This window comes from Galleria mellonella, unplaced genomic scaffold (genome assembly GCF_026898425.1).
Source record: "Galleria mellonella isolate WM207_F2 unplaced genomic scaffold, CSIRO_AGI_GalMel_v1 utg64, whole genome shotgun sequence".
Lineage (NCBI taxonomy): Eukaryota > Metazoa > Arthropoda > Insecta > Lepidoptera > Pyralidae > Galleria > Galleria mellonella.
The window spans coordinates 8,527,171-8,545,655 of NW_026442133.1; the positions used below are offsets into that span (position 1 = coordinate 8,527,171).

Here is an 18,485-nt window from a genome sequence, read left to right on the forward strand (position 1 = left end):
GAACCGCCCGACTTTGAATGCGGTATTACGGAAGAAGCTCATACTGAGACGCTCCTGGCCATAGGTGAGAACAGTTATATCATTATTAAAAAAACCTACGTTAACCGATTGTTTTCAGTAAATATCTTCTGTAAATAGTACACAATAAAGTGAAATTCCAGCAATTTATTTTCAATATAGCACTTGGATAGTTTTACATTTTTTTCCAATATGGCCATAATAAAAATAGCTGGGAGATTTTATATAATTATTTTGAGAATGTTAACGAGTTTTTAAATAGATTATATTACAATGTATCTTCTAATTTTTGAATCAATTTTGTTGTTACGAGTGTTTTTCGAGAAAAAATTTTACTACCTTCTTAATTCTACAAAATTTTCGTTAAGAAAAAACTTTTTTGTGAACCAAAATATTAAATTGTAAATACTTGTCTAAACAAATTAAACACCAATATAAATACATTGTGTACTTTTGGAGACCATAGGTTATTCCTTCGTCCTTCTAATTAGCAGTCAATTACTTTATTTCCGGCTTTGACATACATGTACCATTAATAAATGTTGCCATTTTAAAGATGTATTCGTACAAAACTTCACCAACAAAAATATGGGAATTTGAATTTATACTTCGATATTTATCATAAATGCTAGATGGACTCCTATTCGATAATGTGTATCATAACCGACTTTGTTCATATGACGAGGGTTCAAATACTATAATAAAATTCCGTTAATTTCCGACCTGTGAGACATTTAACTTAGGATTTAAAGTTTATAAACATCTAGTATGGCACATATCAATGAGTGAATTGAACTTAAGAAAAAGTGAAATTATTAAATTAGACGAGTACAGTCCTTTACAAAAAAAAAACACTTTATTTGCAACAGAAGAAAACGTTATATTTCTTATTTTAAAATTATTTTACAAATCGATTTTTACATTCAATGGATCGCTGGATGAATTTCAATCAATATAAAGGCATAGAAATAAATATTGATTCAAAAGACTTAAAATTGTTTATATTAAACATCTGTTTTCGCGCAAGGTAAACTTGCGGAGTTGGCTTATAATTATTTTAATAATACGTTGCCTCATGATACGTTTTATATTCAGTTACAGTTTACCTTGTCTGTAGGCAATGGTTACCACTTTCCATCAAAAGAGCTGTCAGTTTGTGCGTCATTTTAAGTTGTATAAAAAGTTACAATTTGCACGTTGATGGTACTAATTAGGCGGTACCACGGCGGTAACTTATAACAATATTTATTTTAGGGCAATAAAATTTATATAGTGAACGAGAGCTACCTAAACAAAAAGTGTTTAGTAAAGGTTATCAGAAATGATATTTAATTTCCATATATATTCCATAATATTGAAAATTTCCATTCAGAAATGATAATTCACGGTAATTTCCGAAATCGTTCAAATGATTTCATAAAATTTTGTATTTGTGAAGCACAAAATTTAAGAGAGGAGTTTTTATTCTCGTAAGAAAAAAACCTCATAGGTGACAGTAGAGGGCAATGTTTATGGGGTCAATTTATTAATGTTCTTTTTCGTATGGAGTCAGTTATAGATTTTTCACTTTAATTCGGTAGATTTATCTACATATAAATCTGCTGATTTTTTTTATTTACCTAATACAGCTATATGTATTTGTAGTTTACACAGTAAAAACAACAAATAAAGAATGCAGGTGTGTTAAATTGGACTACAGAAAACTAGAAAACAGTTTTTAGTTAGAACTATGCTTTCGCGATGGAAATAGAGGTTGGAAATGTGGAGATTATTTACAAAGAGCTTTTGCGTTTCTTGATGGCCTCTGGCTTCACTGAGGGATTCTTCTGTGTGCCAGGACGACATTTGCACATAGAAGCCGCAATATAGATACATACAACATTTTTCATTAGGTCTCTTTGCAAGATAATCATACTTTTACCTAGCACTGTACTACTCACTACATTCGGATTCAAAGCAAATCAAAGGATTCAAAGTAATCTCGCAATAAAATTATATCAAGAAAGCATAGTAATTTTCAGTTTGAATATATGTATTTTATATGATTAACAACACTGTTCATTGTAGGGTTAATATCTATATTTGTACTTTGTATGATATGTACATTATAACGGCATATATTAATATTCAAACAATTATTACCTGTTGAACCCCGTCTGTGTGTGTATCATTGGCATATTTAATATAATTTTTAAAAGGGGCCTGACCCTCAAAAAAGGCTCATATGTACTCTCAGACATGTTTTTGCGAAGCTTTGCTCGTATCTTGGGGTAGGCACGACCCACCCGGTCCCCTTCTAAATAAGCATATATTGTGTTCCGATTTAGATAATAATTCTTTTTAATTGAAATGCCCCTATTTCATCAAAATTGAAGAGAGAAAATAAGTAGGCTACATTTGAACAATTTATATCTTTAATTAAAAATGACAGTGAGGCCGATTCAGGAAGTGCCATTTTTCTAAACGATTTTCGAAATAATCGAAAATTAAAATATCATTTTGTTATCACAGTAAAATCTTTATTCTAAGAACCAATATGAATTAAAGTTCTAATAAATTTAAGTTAAAATTAGTATATAATTAGTTTATTATATTCCATAAAACAGTAATTTGCGAAACTATCAAATAAAAATAATAAATTATGAGATAGGTTAGAGAAAGGGCATTACACATCGATGATTTTGTTCAATATAATATTGAACATTATGAATTCAACTAATAACCTACTAACATAATAAACAAAATTTCTTTCAAGTATACATTATGTCTGGAATTTTCGCGAGAAGAGATTACAAAATAATGGTTATTAAAAATTGGTTCAGGCTGTGTTTATACGAGGCTTTTGCTCTAATAGCAAATAAAAAAAATCCAAATACAGTCATAAAAAACCCGTTTCCTTTACTGCAATATTATGATAATAACGCATATAATAATATTTGGCAGGGTTTATATACCTATATTTGACACGGATTATATACCTACATAATGGCGACCGTGCATGTAATGTACTGAGCTTGTTGATGTTTGTAATTAAAAAAAAAATAACCTCAACATAGTACAAATCAATAAAAAAAATTCACAAACTTGTAAACATTATTTTTGGGTTGTTAAAAAATATTTTCAACCGACTTCAAAAAGAAGTAGGTTCTCAATTTGGTTGTATTTTTTCTGTTTGTTAACTCATAACTCTGTCAGTTGTAAATTGATTTGGATTTTTTTTATCTGAAAGTATATGCTTACAGATTGTTCTCATAGATATTTTATCAAAATCGCTTCAGTAGTTTAGTTTTTAAATCAAAATAACTAGTTTTGTCACAATTCAAAATGGTTTCTTTTTGTAGGAAACAATCTTTAATTATTTGAAGATATTTGAAAAGTAGCAACAGACGCTTATGTCTATAGTAATAGTAAGATGGACAATTATAAAATATACCCGACACACGAGGTAACCTACATACATTGCCCGGGAATAATATGTTATGTCGTGCCCTGTATATATTATAAGTCATCATCATCATGCAAACCAAAACACAGCCATACACAAGTACAGCTACTGTGGAACTACTATACAATAAATACAAGTGGAACAGATGCACCCAAATACGAAAATAAGTTTTGTATAAAGTGTTGGTATCCAATTGGTTGATATTTTGTTAATCATATTATTCTTGGCGTATCTTTTAAACGTCAAATGTATGGACTGAACAAATTACGACAATACAGTACTGATTTAATTTTACTATTGTACAAGCAGCGAGAGGTAGGTATGTAAAAAAGAGAATGAAAGTATACGATTGAAATGAAAGCGCTGCGCAGAATCTGCGGAGTAGCTCAGCATTTCCACGAAATTAACATTGTGTATTATCCATGTTTATGTAGATATACATATACAATGTAGATTAAATCGTTTTATACAAGTTGTGATACATTTACAAATCACTTGTCAGAATGTCACTATACTATATATAATATAAAATACAAGATGCAAACATATTTTGCAAAATGCATTTTTGTGGATACAGGTTGTGAGGCTAGCGGACCGTATTGATTATACAGCAGTGTGAAAGTGAGTTGGTTTGAAGGAAAATATCGGTGTAAAAATGAGAAAGTATATGCTACGTTGCCGGTTGCTGTTGGTGTGATCCCGGTATAGAATAGGCCACCCTTTCCTTTCCCGTGGGTGTCCTAAGAGGCGACTAAGTAGTTGCCACGCTTGACAGGCGGATTGGCAACCGAAGTTAGGCTTTGGAAATGTTTTAAGAAGGATGCTGCTGCCTATCCCTCGCCCTCCCTGGGGGACTATTTGCACTTATTCAGCTCCATTCGCGTTTCGCTTAACGTCGGTCACATTTATACAGCTCTGCTTCTATCAGCCGCATACGGCGTCGTAAGAATGAGAAAAGCCATTATAGCGTACTATCTCCGCTAAATCCCTTATCTACTGCGTACGGCATTGAATATGCTGCATTTCGTAAAAATAAAATAATTATAATTACTATAAAATACGTCTGCACTCTTTAATCCTTGCGTACATAATGATTACGCAATAATAAATCAAATCAATGCAGAAACAATACAGGTCGCAACTTGTCGACAAGGAATCGCGAAACATCCCTGTAAAGAGCTGTTTCGCCGCGTTCGACGGTGAATGTGGCGAAACAGCGCTGAACGTGACGGAACAGCGCTGAACGCTCTCTATAGCATTCGCATGATAAATACACATTTAGCCTCATTTTATACTGAGTTGCCGCGAAAGCAGAGTAGACGCGAAAATTGAATGGATGCGTATACGTCTCCATACAAAATCGTTGTTTTCTATGGACAAAAGCTGAATAGAGCTGAATAAGTGTGAGTAGTCCCTTAGTCGCCTCTTACGACATCCACAGGAAAAGAAAGGGTGGCCTATTCTATATCGGAATCACACTGGTAGCAACCGGCAATGTAACATAAACTTTCTTTACCGTAATCTTTAATTCAAAAGGCAACATCGACTGGAGAAAGCTACTCTCACTAAACTCTATCAAATATTGTATTAAATTAATACGTAATATTTGTTTTATTATTTTTTACAGTGTTCTGTTTTTAGTACCCTTATTCTATCTGTATTCTAGAGCTTCTATATCTTTCTAATGAGTTGATTCCTGTTCAGTAGTATTTCAGTACTTTAAATCGGAATTCATGAAGCAACAACTGTCTTATTCGCCGGCCCATTATCCTGTCGAAAAAATATCTGTTAAATATTATTATTTAATAATTTAGCATAGTATCGAATCTATTATAATTTGTCACGACGGACATGACTTTTTTCGGCGTTGTTTTCATTATTTTGATTGTTCTTTTGTTTATGGGTTATACTAGTGAATTCAGGTATTATCTGTGGTTATAAATTTTGTCAGAAAATTGCTAGTATTCGTTCGGAATAATGCTATTATCACTATCTGTCATCTAGTCCTAATTCGTCGCATTAAATATGACACCATTTAGTTGAGATCTCTATTGCATCACTTTCTTCCTTTAGTTGTAGTCTTCGACCTTATACAACCATTTTATGGATTTTATCGATAATTTGTGAAATTTCTCGGTTTACCTTCGACACTCTCTCTACCATCTTTAAAATAAACCGCCCACTTTTTTACTGTAACATATGAAGAAGCAGATTCTCTCAATGTATTATCTAAGTCTTCAAGTAATTTAACTGGGTTCTTTGTAGACACAATATTTAGTTACCACTTTAGATTTTAGTCGTCTCAATTTTCTGAGACAAAAGCAAATTTGTTCATACAGAAAATTATTATAAAAAATAATAATAATAATTATATGACAAACGGTAATCATGTAATGATAATAGTATTTGATTTTTTTCATACTACCTTCAAATCTAGGTTAGGCCGAGAATTTTTTAAACAGCCCTCGGATTAATAAAATATATAGTCGATATACTTTTGTACCAGACCATATTAATTGCCTGTTCGGCTAGTTCTTTAGTGAACGCATCTGGCGGTCAGAAAACCGGCCCTTTACAATATTAATATGCACATGTCTACACTTTATGGTCTGGCTATTTTAGTCATTCGAAGGTATTTTCTTTTATCTTTTTTTTATTCAAATTATGCAGCATCTTAAGTTTTTTGTTATTTAAATATACCATTAATAGACTCCGTATTATATGTATATTCCATGTATATTCCTAATACTCGTATATATAAGTAATCAATACGTGATTGACATAACACCGAAACTACTGACTCTCGAAATATAAAATTTCGCATAGGGATTTCTTATAACATAAGTGACCATTTCTCGTAACTCTTAATAGAACGAGAAATGACAATAGATTGCATGTGTCAGGAACACGTCACAGGAACAGCTATCTCTTTATTACACTATTTTTTTTTTACTAAATTGTATTCAAATTCGTTCAGTTATTTGAACATAATTTAGTAAGGAATATCTAAGCTTGTAAAAATATAATATCTGAGGTTTTCCCTAAAGATTACAGTATGAGGCTCTTCAAAAAAAGCGTATTAAGGTTTCTTCAGGATAGACAACGCGCATTTGATCTAGTGTTATAAATGTGCATTGGCTATAGCGATCGCTTAGCATCGGATGGGCTGTATTCTTGTTTATCACCATCGTGGTATAAAAAAATCTAAACGTCTTATACCTACTAGTAAAATTTCAATAATTTGAGCCAGCTTAAACTATACGGGATCAACACGGGAGTAAATCCTATCAATTGTAAAAAAATATCAAAATCGGTTCAAAATTGGTATCTTTACCAAATAAAAAAAAAAACAAGGCAAATTGAAAACATTCTTTTCTTTTTGAACTTGCCTAATAAATTGTTCGTAATTCCATTATTACGAAATTTAATAATCATTCCATACATCATTTCCATATTTACGAGAAATATTGACTAAGTCTAAAGTTTTTAAAAATATATACATACCATTATTTTTAGGAATACATACAAATGTCTCGATGTAAAAAGTCAGAACATAGTTCAAGTTTGTACTTTTTTTGTTTTTTATTTCGCTTTTATAACAACCTATTCGTAATACTTGAATACAAAAATTTTATTTTTTCCAGCCAGGCAAAATTTACAAATGAGGAAAACATATTATGGAGACCTATTGTTTATTCTTGGTAGTGAGGTGGTCACTTTGCCGAAAGTTATAAGAATACAGTTTTCGCAATTTTTCAACGTGACTGAAAATTTGTAATAACTGTATATTATGGGATTTCATATTTTTATTCAATAACAAGTGATAATTATGTAAATGGCGCACCAATAATGTTATGTACATAACAATTTACAAACGACGAGTATTCAATATTTATATTAAAAAAACAATTTAATCGTAATGTGTTTAATATGTATTCATCATTTAATATATATTTCCACCAACCCTAACAAAACAATATATTGCAACAGTAGTAGCTGATCATAAGCTTTAGGGCAAAGTTCCATAGGGAACCATATGACTATGATATATGTATATATTAGATAGCATACAACCACAGCTATCCTCTTAACGTCACTATGAATATGTATTAAATATATTCAAATCTTGGAGAGACAAAATATGCTTGGCACACTACTGAGAGGGAATTTAACCCTTTGAGTGCCGACGAGCGCCATCGCGCTCGTGCGCATTGTAACTAAAATTGCCACGAGCATCATAGTGCTCGTGAAATCAGTCGCTGTTTAGTTTGCTGTAAAAAAATATTAAAATTGGATAATTTTTGGAGGAGATACAGTTTTTTTAGAGACAAGGGTAAATGACATCAACACGACAAATATTTCTTTGGCATTTTTAAGTAGATATGAGTAAAAATCAATGGCACTAAAAGGGTTAAAAAAATATATTCTCAAATAGCTGCATCTCGCAGCTTTGAGAATATATTTTTGCCGTGAGAATTAGTACTTAAAGTATCCAATGTGCTAAGTTAGAATAGTGTATTAAATTTCATTTAAAGTCATTCAGTAATTTTTGCTTGAAAGAGTAACGAACATACATCCATTGTTTTCTCATTGTGATTATTTCTTGTAATTATTTATATTTATAATAAGTTTACTATTGTAATCTTTTGGAGGAAACAATAAAGAGTATCTATCTATCTATCTATCTATCTATCCATCCATTCATCCATCCTTCCATCTTTACAAACTTTCACATAAATAATACTCATCATCGTCATTTCAGCTGTTATCCGTCCACTGTTGAACCTTCTTCATAAGGGGAGTTTTGCCAGTAGTTGCCACGCTTGGTAGGTAGGTTGGAAACCGCAGTTAGGTCTTTAGAGATGTTTTAAGAGGAATGCTGCTGCCTATCTCTCGACCATTTAGTTTTTAGTTTAGTCACAGGAAAGAAGGGGTGGCCTATTCTATTCTAGTATTGCACGGACCACCCGGAGCGTATATACCATAGAACATATATACCTAATATTATTAGGTGCATGAAATAAAAGCTGTGAGCAAAAACTAACAATGTAAATATTTTTGTAATGTGCTATCTAATTAAAGCCTTTCATTTGATACCCAGTACTAATCTGACTTTATATTCTCTAGAGAGCGCAATATTTAATTTAATGAGAGGTGAAATATCTTGTAACTAGCGGTCAAATAAAAATAAAATGTTATATCGTTTCATATGATCTCTAAATATATATTTCTATATAGTAATATAATTATGAATAAAGAGAAAAAATAAGTATATAAATAAATCAATAGTATTGTACTAATTTAATTAATTTACAGGGTATAGAGGCGTAACACCTTAGTTCTCAGGTATGGCTTGGCGTGAGAGATATCATGGGCGAAACAGTATACTCTGTTATGTCCATGGTACTGCTCATATCTATAGGCGACGGTTACCACTTTCCATCAGGTGGGCCATCAGCTTGTTTGTCATTCTAAGTAGCATGAAAAAAGTTACATCTTAGATTATAATTACATAATATTAAATATAAAATTAACCAGAAAAATAGGGGGGCTTACCCTCTTATCAAATCAATAACAATGATAATTTATTAAATGATCCTAATTCATAACAATTTTATGGAATCACCTGTATAATTATATTATATTTATTTTCTAAAATCACTATGTATAAGTGCGTGTCTTAAACTGATCTAAAATACGATAAAGAGATGCATTATTTCAATTTTATTATAGGAAACGAGCAGTTTCCGGAACGAGCGGAAGTGGCGCCCTCAAACATATAGTTACTAGTTACTGGCACCCCGTTTTAATCCCAATGCTTATATTATGCATTTCAATAAAAGCACGCATTCTGATATTATATGTTTCAACCTTCGATGACTGAGCATTTAAATTATAAAACAACGCGTCGTTAATAAGGAAAATTGTTAAAATAATTAACAATTTCGTTATTATCATTTGCTTTTATTATAAACTACTAATATCAATATTAAATATAATACGATAATAACTAAAGTAATGCAGCACTAATGCTGATACAATATAATATCTTCATTTCACATTGAATTATATTGCTAACTAACTTTTAGCCGAGTCTTCGTAGGCGATTGAAAAAACGTACTTTGAGTATTGTTGCGTAGTAATTAGCGAATACTTTTCATTAAATTTATGTTTCTATTCCAGGCCCTTACGAGGTAAGCAGAGGAAACCTAGTGCCAATCGTCATATTCGTTTGCAAACTTCCAGCCTAGAATTTATTTAGACATATAGAAGAAATAATTTTAGTTATGTTTTTCAAATTATTCCAAAAACGTATGTAAGCTCTGAAAATAAAACCATTTCTATTAAAAATGCATATTATCAAATTGTTAATAACTACCTAATGTCGCTTAAATCTTGACTAAAGCTATTTTTATTTATTTTAGTTTCATATGGAGGCAATATTTTGTTTCATCTCTTTCTCATTTTTAAGTTTTGACGCTAAAATTATAAGTATTGTATTTGGTAGTTCTTGGGTTTAAAAAGTTTATAAAAAACTAGGCAATAGATGACGTTGTTGGTTATTTAGATATAAATAATAAAATAAATAATTTTTAAATTAGTTGCGATTAGGTTTCGGCATCAACATTTACTTGATGTTTTAAATTTCTACTTGATGATAGATCGCATTGGCCTTATTACGAATAAAACAATTTTTTTTATGTAATACGCACTAAGTATAAAGAACAATGCCCCACTGCTCTGCTCCTATAAGTGACAGTGTGATGACATGCATGTTAATTTAATTTAAGACCTTTATGCAATGCATAGTGAAAGTTCCATTAAAATCAGTTCATGGGTCTTTGCGTTACTCCAATTACACATTTAGAGACAATAATTGAAAAAATTTTCGACAGCATGACGTACACGATAAGTATATTTACATTGAAATTTCTAAGCAATATATTTTAATATACATATAAAGCAAAGTGCCATTGCAATTTTATTATATGTAGTATAGATACATCGATTTTATTTGACAATAGATGGCGTTGTCCTTATTTTGAGTAAATATCCCTCTCATTGATAAGGAAGCTAACAAGTTGACCGTTCATCTGATAAAAAGTGGTTACCGACGTTTATAAACATTTGCAACACGAAAGGGGTTACGTTGCCAGGTTTTCAAAAAATGTTAAGTATCATATACATTACACAGTTTGTTTCAATAAAATAGAATACACAAACGAATAATTGACTCCACAGCCAATGCCCAATAGTAGGACAAATAAAATATCGATTTATTTGATATTAGATTTGTTACTGGTTCCATTCTGAGTGTCTTTGTGATATTATCAATAAAATTTGTTGTTATTCGTCATAGAATAGGTACATTGTGATTTAATTTGATTGATAGTGTATCTGTATTAAGAGTGCAATGTATGGAAATAATAATTTTGTAATAGAAAAAAAAAACTTACAATTAACATTAAGATCCACAGTAGCATCTAGCTGTTGGCCTTCTGGCATGGCTCTATTCCATACGACGCAGCGGAAGGTAGCGCCGTCGTCTTCCCGCGTCGGGTTCAATGTGATCGTGGAGATTGACGGCTCGGCCCTTGTCTTTGCATGAGTCAGCTCCGCTTCCAAAGGATACAGCGATCCTTCTCTGTACCACCTGTAGACAAATGTTAATTAAATATAGAAATCACAGATGATCCATTAAGATCTTGTAATGAACTGTAATAATATTTTTTTACCGGAGAGCAAATTTTTATTTTTACTTTCAAATTTACAAATAACCTACTATATTGTACAGATTTGTATACGTGAATTAAGACAAAAGTAACCTATTTCAAGTCAACATCTCATATATTCAAATTCAAATTATTTATTTTATTCAAGTAGACTTGTTTACAAGCACTTTTAAATCGACTTTTTTTTTTAAATCTACTGTAGGGTTCAGAAAGTTTAAAAGAATAACTGTTGAGTTTCTTGCGGGCTCTTCTCAACAGATATTCTCAACAGAACTTTCAAACCCTGCAGTAGATATAAAAAAGTCGATTGAAATTGTAATAAAATAATTGTAAACAAGTCTATTTGAATAAAAATTATTTGAATTTTAATATATAATATATATTCTTTATTGCACTTGTAAGTTACATATAAAATAATCTATTTATAAATGTTGTGAGCAAGGGTGGACTTATCTCTGACAGAGATCTCTTCCAGTCAACCCAGTACAGTAAGAAAGCATTTCGTTAGCGGGCAGCTGAAGTGCTACAACTATTAATACGTAAACAAATATACAGTTAAATAGAATATTAAAATATATAATAAAATATTACATAAATACATACACTATAAATACATACTTACATAATAAATACTACTTATATAATAAATGTTAAAATAAATGAATATACTACTTACATAATATATAAACCAGAGGGAGACTTTGTACGAAAGTCGGTTACTTGAGTACCTCTGTCCCATTCGTGTTTCAACCGTAAAGCAGTTGTGTTTGCATGGCTGTGTTTCGGTTTGAAGGGTGGGATATGGCGTGAAATTACTGGGTACGGAGTAATAACACTTGAGTCCTCAGGAATGTCAACGCATGTGGGGTATCATGGGCGAAACAGTATACTCTGTTATGTCCATGGTACTGCTCATGTCTATAGGCGACGGTTACCACTTTCCATCAGGTGGGCCGTCAGCTTGTTTATCATTCTAAGTTGTATAAAAAAAAAATATTATATAATACCATTTCAGATATTTGGGTTCATTTTTTAAACTTATCTTTAATACTACAATTTTTATTTAATAATTTAACAAAACTAGGTATTATCAAGCAGGCCACATCGTAATTTTGAATTCATAGATAGAGAATGGTGTTTCAGATTCTATTTCATTATACTCGTAAGCTGCAAAGAATTAAATTGTGCCTATTCTTATTTTACTATATATATTGCTTACATTCCGTTTTCGAGACTAGGCACATTTTATTAAAAACCAATAAAAATGAGAGCAGTACATTAGTAAAATGCCGAACCGAACAGCGATCTATAATTAACTTACATACAGTTCAATGCTTTTATTACATTAGCTTCGATTCTAACGAACAAGTAGGTGTTATTGGAATAAAAATTAAGGTTGTTATTACAATATTTATTTGTTTAATAATCTTTAATACATCTAAAAAAGGGGAAGGCCTATTTTCAATAGTGAACGGTTAACGGGTGATACGATGATAATAAACAGTACAAATGGCGGACTTAACACCATATGGTGCTATATATCAGTCGACCGTAGACAGGAATAATAGAAAATATAATTGATGGTAGAACGTAATGAGCAAGTAAATGAGAAAAAAAAAACAATATATGGTATTTACATGTTATGAAAATTCCAGTGTATACTTGTATAAAAATAACAAATATAAATACAATAATATAAAAATATATAAATAACATATATATATATTACTCATATACATTATACATACATATATATAATAAAAATAATGTCAGACGAATAATTAAGGCTGTTTAACAAAAAAAATCCCAACATCAAAACCATTTATTTTGAGTAAAAAACTGAAAGACTGAATCGATTTTGATAAAATTTCTATGCAACCAATTTATAAATATATTCTTACAAATAAAAAAATAATTTTAGAAATTGGTTTATAACTGACGAAATTATGAAATAACAATCTTAAAAAAATACAACCGAATTGAGAATCTTTTAAAAGAGAGAACTTTTTGAAGTTGGTTGAAAACCATTCAAATACTAAGGAATTATCATCTACCTACATATGCCAGCACCAGACAAAGCAAAATGTCTAAAACGTATTACGATTCTATATCTATTAACATTATATAGTGAAAGTCTATCTATTTATTTCATAATCTTTATTTTTTTACTAATATAAAATATGGTAGTTAGTTTCTTATATCTTGGTGCTATAATGCCTTAATAAATCGTCACAAAATTTTTCATAAATTTAGTACTATGACTAACTTGTCCCAGGTTACACAAACGAAGTCTTTGGCACAGTCAGTATATACTGTTTCATATTATTAAACTAGCAAAGTGCATTAGATCTAGTTAAAGATCATATTCCATAATAAAAAAATATTTCAATGAGGAATGTGGAAGACATTATTACGAAATATATGGAAGTAAAATTATTTTAATTGACAAATCGTCATTGTCGTAGAATATTGACGGATCTGACGAAGATTGCAGATAAAGATCCGTCACTATTCTACGATTATGACGAAATATGTTTAGTTTATTTTTAATTCGCTTACAACAATCTACAGATATTAGAATACCTACTAAAATGTGTATGTACGTAATCGGTAAAGTAGAGTAGATAGTAAATATATAGTATAAATGCTTACTTTAGATAAATATCTTTAAAAAAAAATCTTTTTGTGGAGTAATTAGAAAAATACACGACACGGACAGCTAAAGAATACGGATTCAAGTCTTGTCAGAAGTCTTGAAATATCGAATATATTTCAAATTACCTAATTGTTCAACCCCGTCAATTGTTTGTGACCTAATAAAGTAGGGTAGATAGTAAATATATAGTACTAATGCTACCTTTAGGTAAATAACCGAAAAAAAAATTTTTTTTTGTGGAGTAATTAGAAAAATACACAACACGGACAGCTCAAGAATACGGATTCAAGTCTTGTCAGAAGTCTTGAAATATCGAATATATTTCAAATTACCTAATTGTTCAACCCCGTCAATTGTTTGTGACCTAATAATACATACATTTCTATTTCACATTTCTCACCGTTGCTCGGATATAAAGTTTCACCGCCATGCCATGATCGCTTTTCGGGCTTTCATTGGAGACATATCGGAACGTTACTACTGGTCATATCATTTCATTGAGGCCGTCCCCGCTTTTCCTCCCCAATTCCAAGTCTAATTGAATCCATCCGCTGCCTACATGAAATTTATCGCCACATTTATCTGCTTTTTTCATCTCTACCAACGCTATTCTTAATACGTAATAACGTTTAATATTATTAACTGTGAATAGGGTAGTACCTAATTGAAATTCTTATTCGTTTTTACCAACATTTACTTAATTTACCAAAAATAGCTTAGTAAAAGTGTATAGAGTGTTTTTAGACTAGTATTATTAAGTATATTTTACATTACAAAAGTTGTAGCGTGAAACTCATTTTACGACGTGAATTTTATCAATAGTTTCCCGTATAAATAAAATATAATTTTGTAATGTTATATCGTTTCATGACTTTTGTATGCTGCGCGATTAAAAAAAACTAATATAAATAAGTACCATATTGGGCATATTACACAGCGCTAGTTACTAACAACCATGTAAGTTAACCAGTGGTTTAATGCTTCTAGCATGGCCCGAAATATTTATATGATAATTCAGGACAAAACACTCTGTTTAGACGTGCTTTTTTTTTGACATGCATTCTTGTCCGTGCCCTAAATAAATTGAACATCAGAAAATTAATAATAAATGTAAAAAAAAATACGTCTACGGTACAAATTACAGTTAGAAATACTCTTTATTGTCAACTCCCATACCAATAATATCTTAATGTAATTAATTATAAAAAGTAAATATACAAATAAAGCCTTATCTTTGAAAGCGATCTCTCCCAAGCAATCTTTGGATGGAGCAATTTGATTAAGTCTTGTTAATTACAAGGAGTACACTTCTTTATTTACCTAACCGTAAGAAAAAACCTAGATGAATATCAGTAATAACAGTTGTGTTCATGATAATATCGTCTTCGGATAAAATTATCTATGTGACTAGTTAATTATGTTGTCAAGCAACGTGTAATGTTGGATTACATTCGTTACGCTAAGTTGTGATTTGATATTTAGAAAACACAAGTCAGGAACTAGAAGAAATAACATTTAATATTATCTATGAGTACATAAAGTTAACAAATACATATTTTATATAACTTCTGTTTATGGCCAAATAGTGTTTTAAGTATAGTCTATAAATAAATAGTCCTTCTAATTCGTAGTACACACATTCTAATTGATAAAGTAATATAAATAAGTATTATACATTATTTATTGCTTAATTGGATCAAACCCATCCGTAGAACCAAATAGAAACCGTATCACTTCTACGTCACATTTCAAAGTGTCTTTATATGTAGATAGGTAAGACACCATACCATAACTATATGATTTTAGACACAAATACTATTGATAATTATTTCTTGTACCCATCAAGATACTCGTATAACTATCATTATAACAACCAATTAATGGGGCTCGGTTCTCATCCTAACAACAACAAAGTAATTACTAGTGAAACATTTTTGTGACAGACTTCTCTAATCTCTATACTGATCACAATATCGTTGAATAGGTCTTAGATACAATAAAAATATCAGTTGATTGTTTTGCATTAGGTTAAGGCCTATTTTGCAAAATGTGAGTCTCGAAAATGCATCTAAATGTTTCTCTTCATTTCCTTTATCACCGATCCCAAATAACGATAAGGAGTCTAATCGGGCACACATTAGATAAATAAGATAAACTCAATAGATGTAGTATATATTGCAGTAGCTTAGTTTAAGCATGCTCATCTTCGGATTTTGCATTGTATAGAAATCGAACCCATTATGGGTTCGATTACAATGCAAAATTTGTATTCAAAAGTATAATTGTTTATCTGGGGCTCTATGTGTTATTTTTATGAACTACGTTGATTTTTCATATATATTATAAGTATATATTTAAAAAGTTATTAAGTACATCAATTACTTGTTTAATTCCCATAGTATAAGCTATGTTAATGATGCGGTAATAAACAAACTCCTTTCCCACATACAAGAGAGTCCCTCTATTCCCTCTTTCAAGAAGAGGTTAAATCGCATTTTCTTTCCCTTGAGTAATATTTTTTTTTATATTTTTCTAATTGAACTGTCAAATCTTAAAATTATAAAACGAAATTTCTAATGTAAGTAGTATATTCATTTATTTTAACATTTATTATATAAGTAGGTAGGTATTATATGTATTTATAGTGTATGTATTTATGTAATATTGTATTATATATTTTAATATTTTATTTAACTGTATATTTGTTTATGTATTAATAGTTGTAGCACTTCAGCTGCCCGCTAACGAAATGCTTTCTTACTGTACTGGGTTGACTGGAAGAGATCTCTGTCAGAGATAAGTCCACCCTTGCTCACAACATTTATAAATAGATTATTTTATATGTAACTTACAAGTGCAACAAAGAATATATATAATAATATGTTCGGTTTTTTTTTTAAAATGTTCCAATTTTATCGTGTTGTGACTTCTTGATGGAACATCATAATATCGATTAATTAAAATACTTTGTTCCAAACTTACTTAATTGATGGCTCCGGTGATCCTCCCGAGCTGGAGCAGGCGAGTTTAAGTTCTCGATTTTCTTGTGCCTGAGCATGCGGGCCCGGAGTGAGGAGCGGGGCGCGTGGGTGCGTTAGCACCGTCAGCGCGTGCCCCTGGGAGTGTAGCGTACGCCCGGAGCCGCCTGCCTTCACCCGACACTCGAATCTTCCATTATCGCGCTCGTATGACACGTTCGCCACCATCAGGTCGTATCTACCCTCAGTCGGCGCGAACGATATTCTAAAGAGAAAAGACAAATTATTATTAAGCCCTAGAAATTATAACAGTTTATTTTTTTATTATCAACAATATTATATAAAAAAAAAACAAGTTATCACTAAGCATTAGAATTTCTGTATCGAGTTATATTTTTATTATTATTAGGAATTAAACAAAGAAAGACTGTTTTAAGTAAATTAGTAATAAAACAATTTTGAAATGAAATTGTTTTTGCAACATAAAATATCATAAAGGTCTATTCACAACTGGGGAAAATATCATGTAAAATATCTTTAATTAATTAAAGGTTTCTTTAAATTTTTAAGTCGGTTAACATAAAGTAAACGTATCACAACTTTAAAACTACAAAACGAAACACTTCGGAATTGATTTGAGATATTTTATAAGGTAAATTTCTATACCTACTCCGGCAGTAATATATTGAAACACAATATATTCAGTATGGTTTACGTATCATTTACACATTACAGATATGTATATGTCTATACGAACAGTAACATGATGTTACTAAACTGACTACATTATCGAGACGTCCTGTACGCTAAGGAATATATTGTTTTGCTTCAAAAAGGAGATTCTCAATTTTTTATTTTGTGTGTGTATGAACCGCGATATTTTCGCCAATTGTTAATTGTTATATGCCTATTGTTTTATTCGAACCTTTTAAAATAAAAAATAAAAGTAATGAACATTTCTATTGCGTTTAATACACATAATGGTGTGAATTGCCAGTAATGTGGACTATCAGTCTCATTGCTAGTAATATACCTTATCAGGTCGATCTCCACGTGGTTTCCCCTAGAAACCATCGTACTGAATTTCAGGTGTATTTATCACGATGGGCTAACTGACCTGCCTTTTCATTCTCAGGTATCATCATTTACTGGTACCCCGCCTGCGCTAATGGTATACGCTGGCGGGGTTACCATTCAATTATCATCCATTAAGAAAAAATACACATAATGAAATATAATCATGATTAGAACTTGTCAATTGTACATAGGTATTAAGTGTAAAAACAACCACGAAAATCTAAAATTTATTGTATATCACGATATTTCTTATTTTAGGTATTATAAATTACAATATAATCGTTACAGACTCTGATGTATTAAAACATAGAATTAAAAAAAAAGATTATATAATGCTTATATCTTACAATAATAAATAGACAATTCCTTATTTGCAACAAATATGATGCCCGAGAATTTATCCTTATAATGTTACTTGAGTATGAGATTAAATTACCTGTGATACTCATTTCACAGATAACATAATACATGAAAATACCCATCTTTCTTTATAGAGGAAAAGAAAAAAGAGAAGACGTTTTATTTAAAGTTTCTTTCCTCATTACAAACGCATTAATACAATTATTGTGTTTGTTTTG

The 18,485-nt window shown here is 30.7% G+C and overlaps 1 protein-coding gene across 2 annotated transcripts in view; it reads right to left on the reverse strand.

The window, feature by feature from the left end:
• Nucleotides 1–18,485, reverse strand: part of LOC113512351 (hemicentin-1-like) — a 118,694-nt gene that overhangs the window by 25,204 nt on the left and 75,005 nt on the right. For both annotated transcript variants that reach the window (XM_026896178.3, XM_026896177.3), the window contains exons 3-4: nt 16,835–17,095; nt 10,921–11,117 (exon numbers count right to left, since the gene is read on the reverse strand). In XM_026896178.3, coding sequence (XP_026751979.2) covers nt 10,921–11,117; nt 16,835–17,095 — 458 coding nt within the window. The remainder of the gene's footprint in view (nt 1–10,920; nt 11,118–16,834; nt 17,096–18,485) is intronic.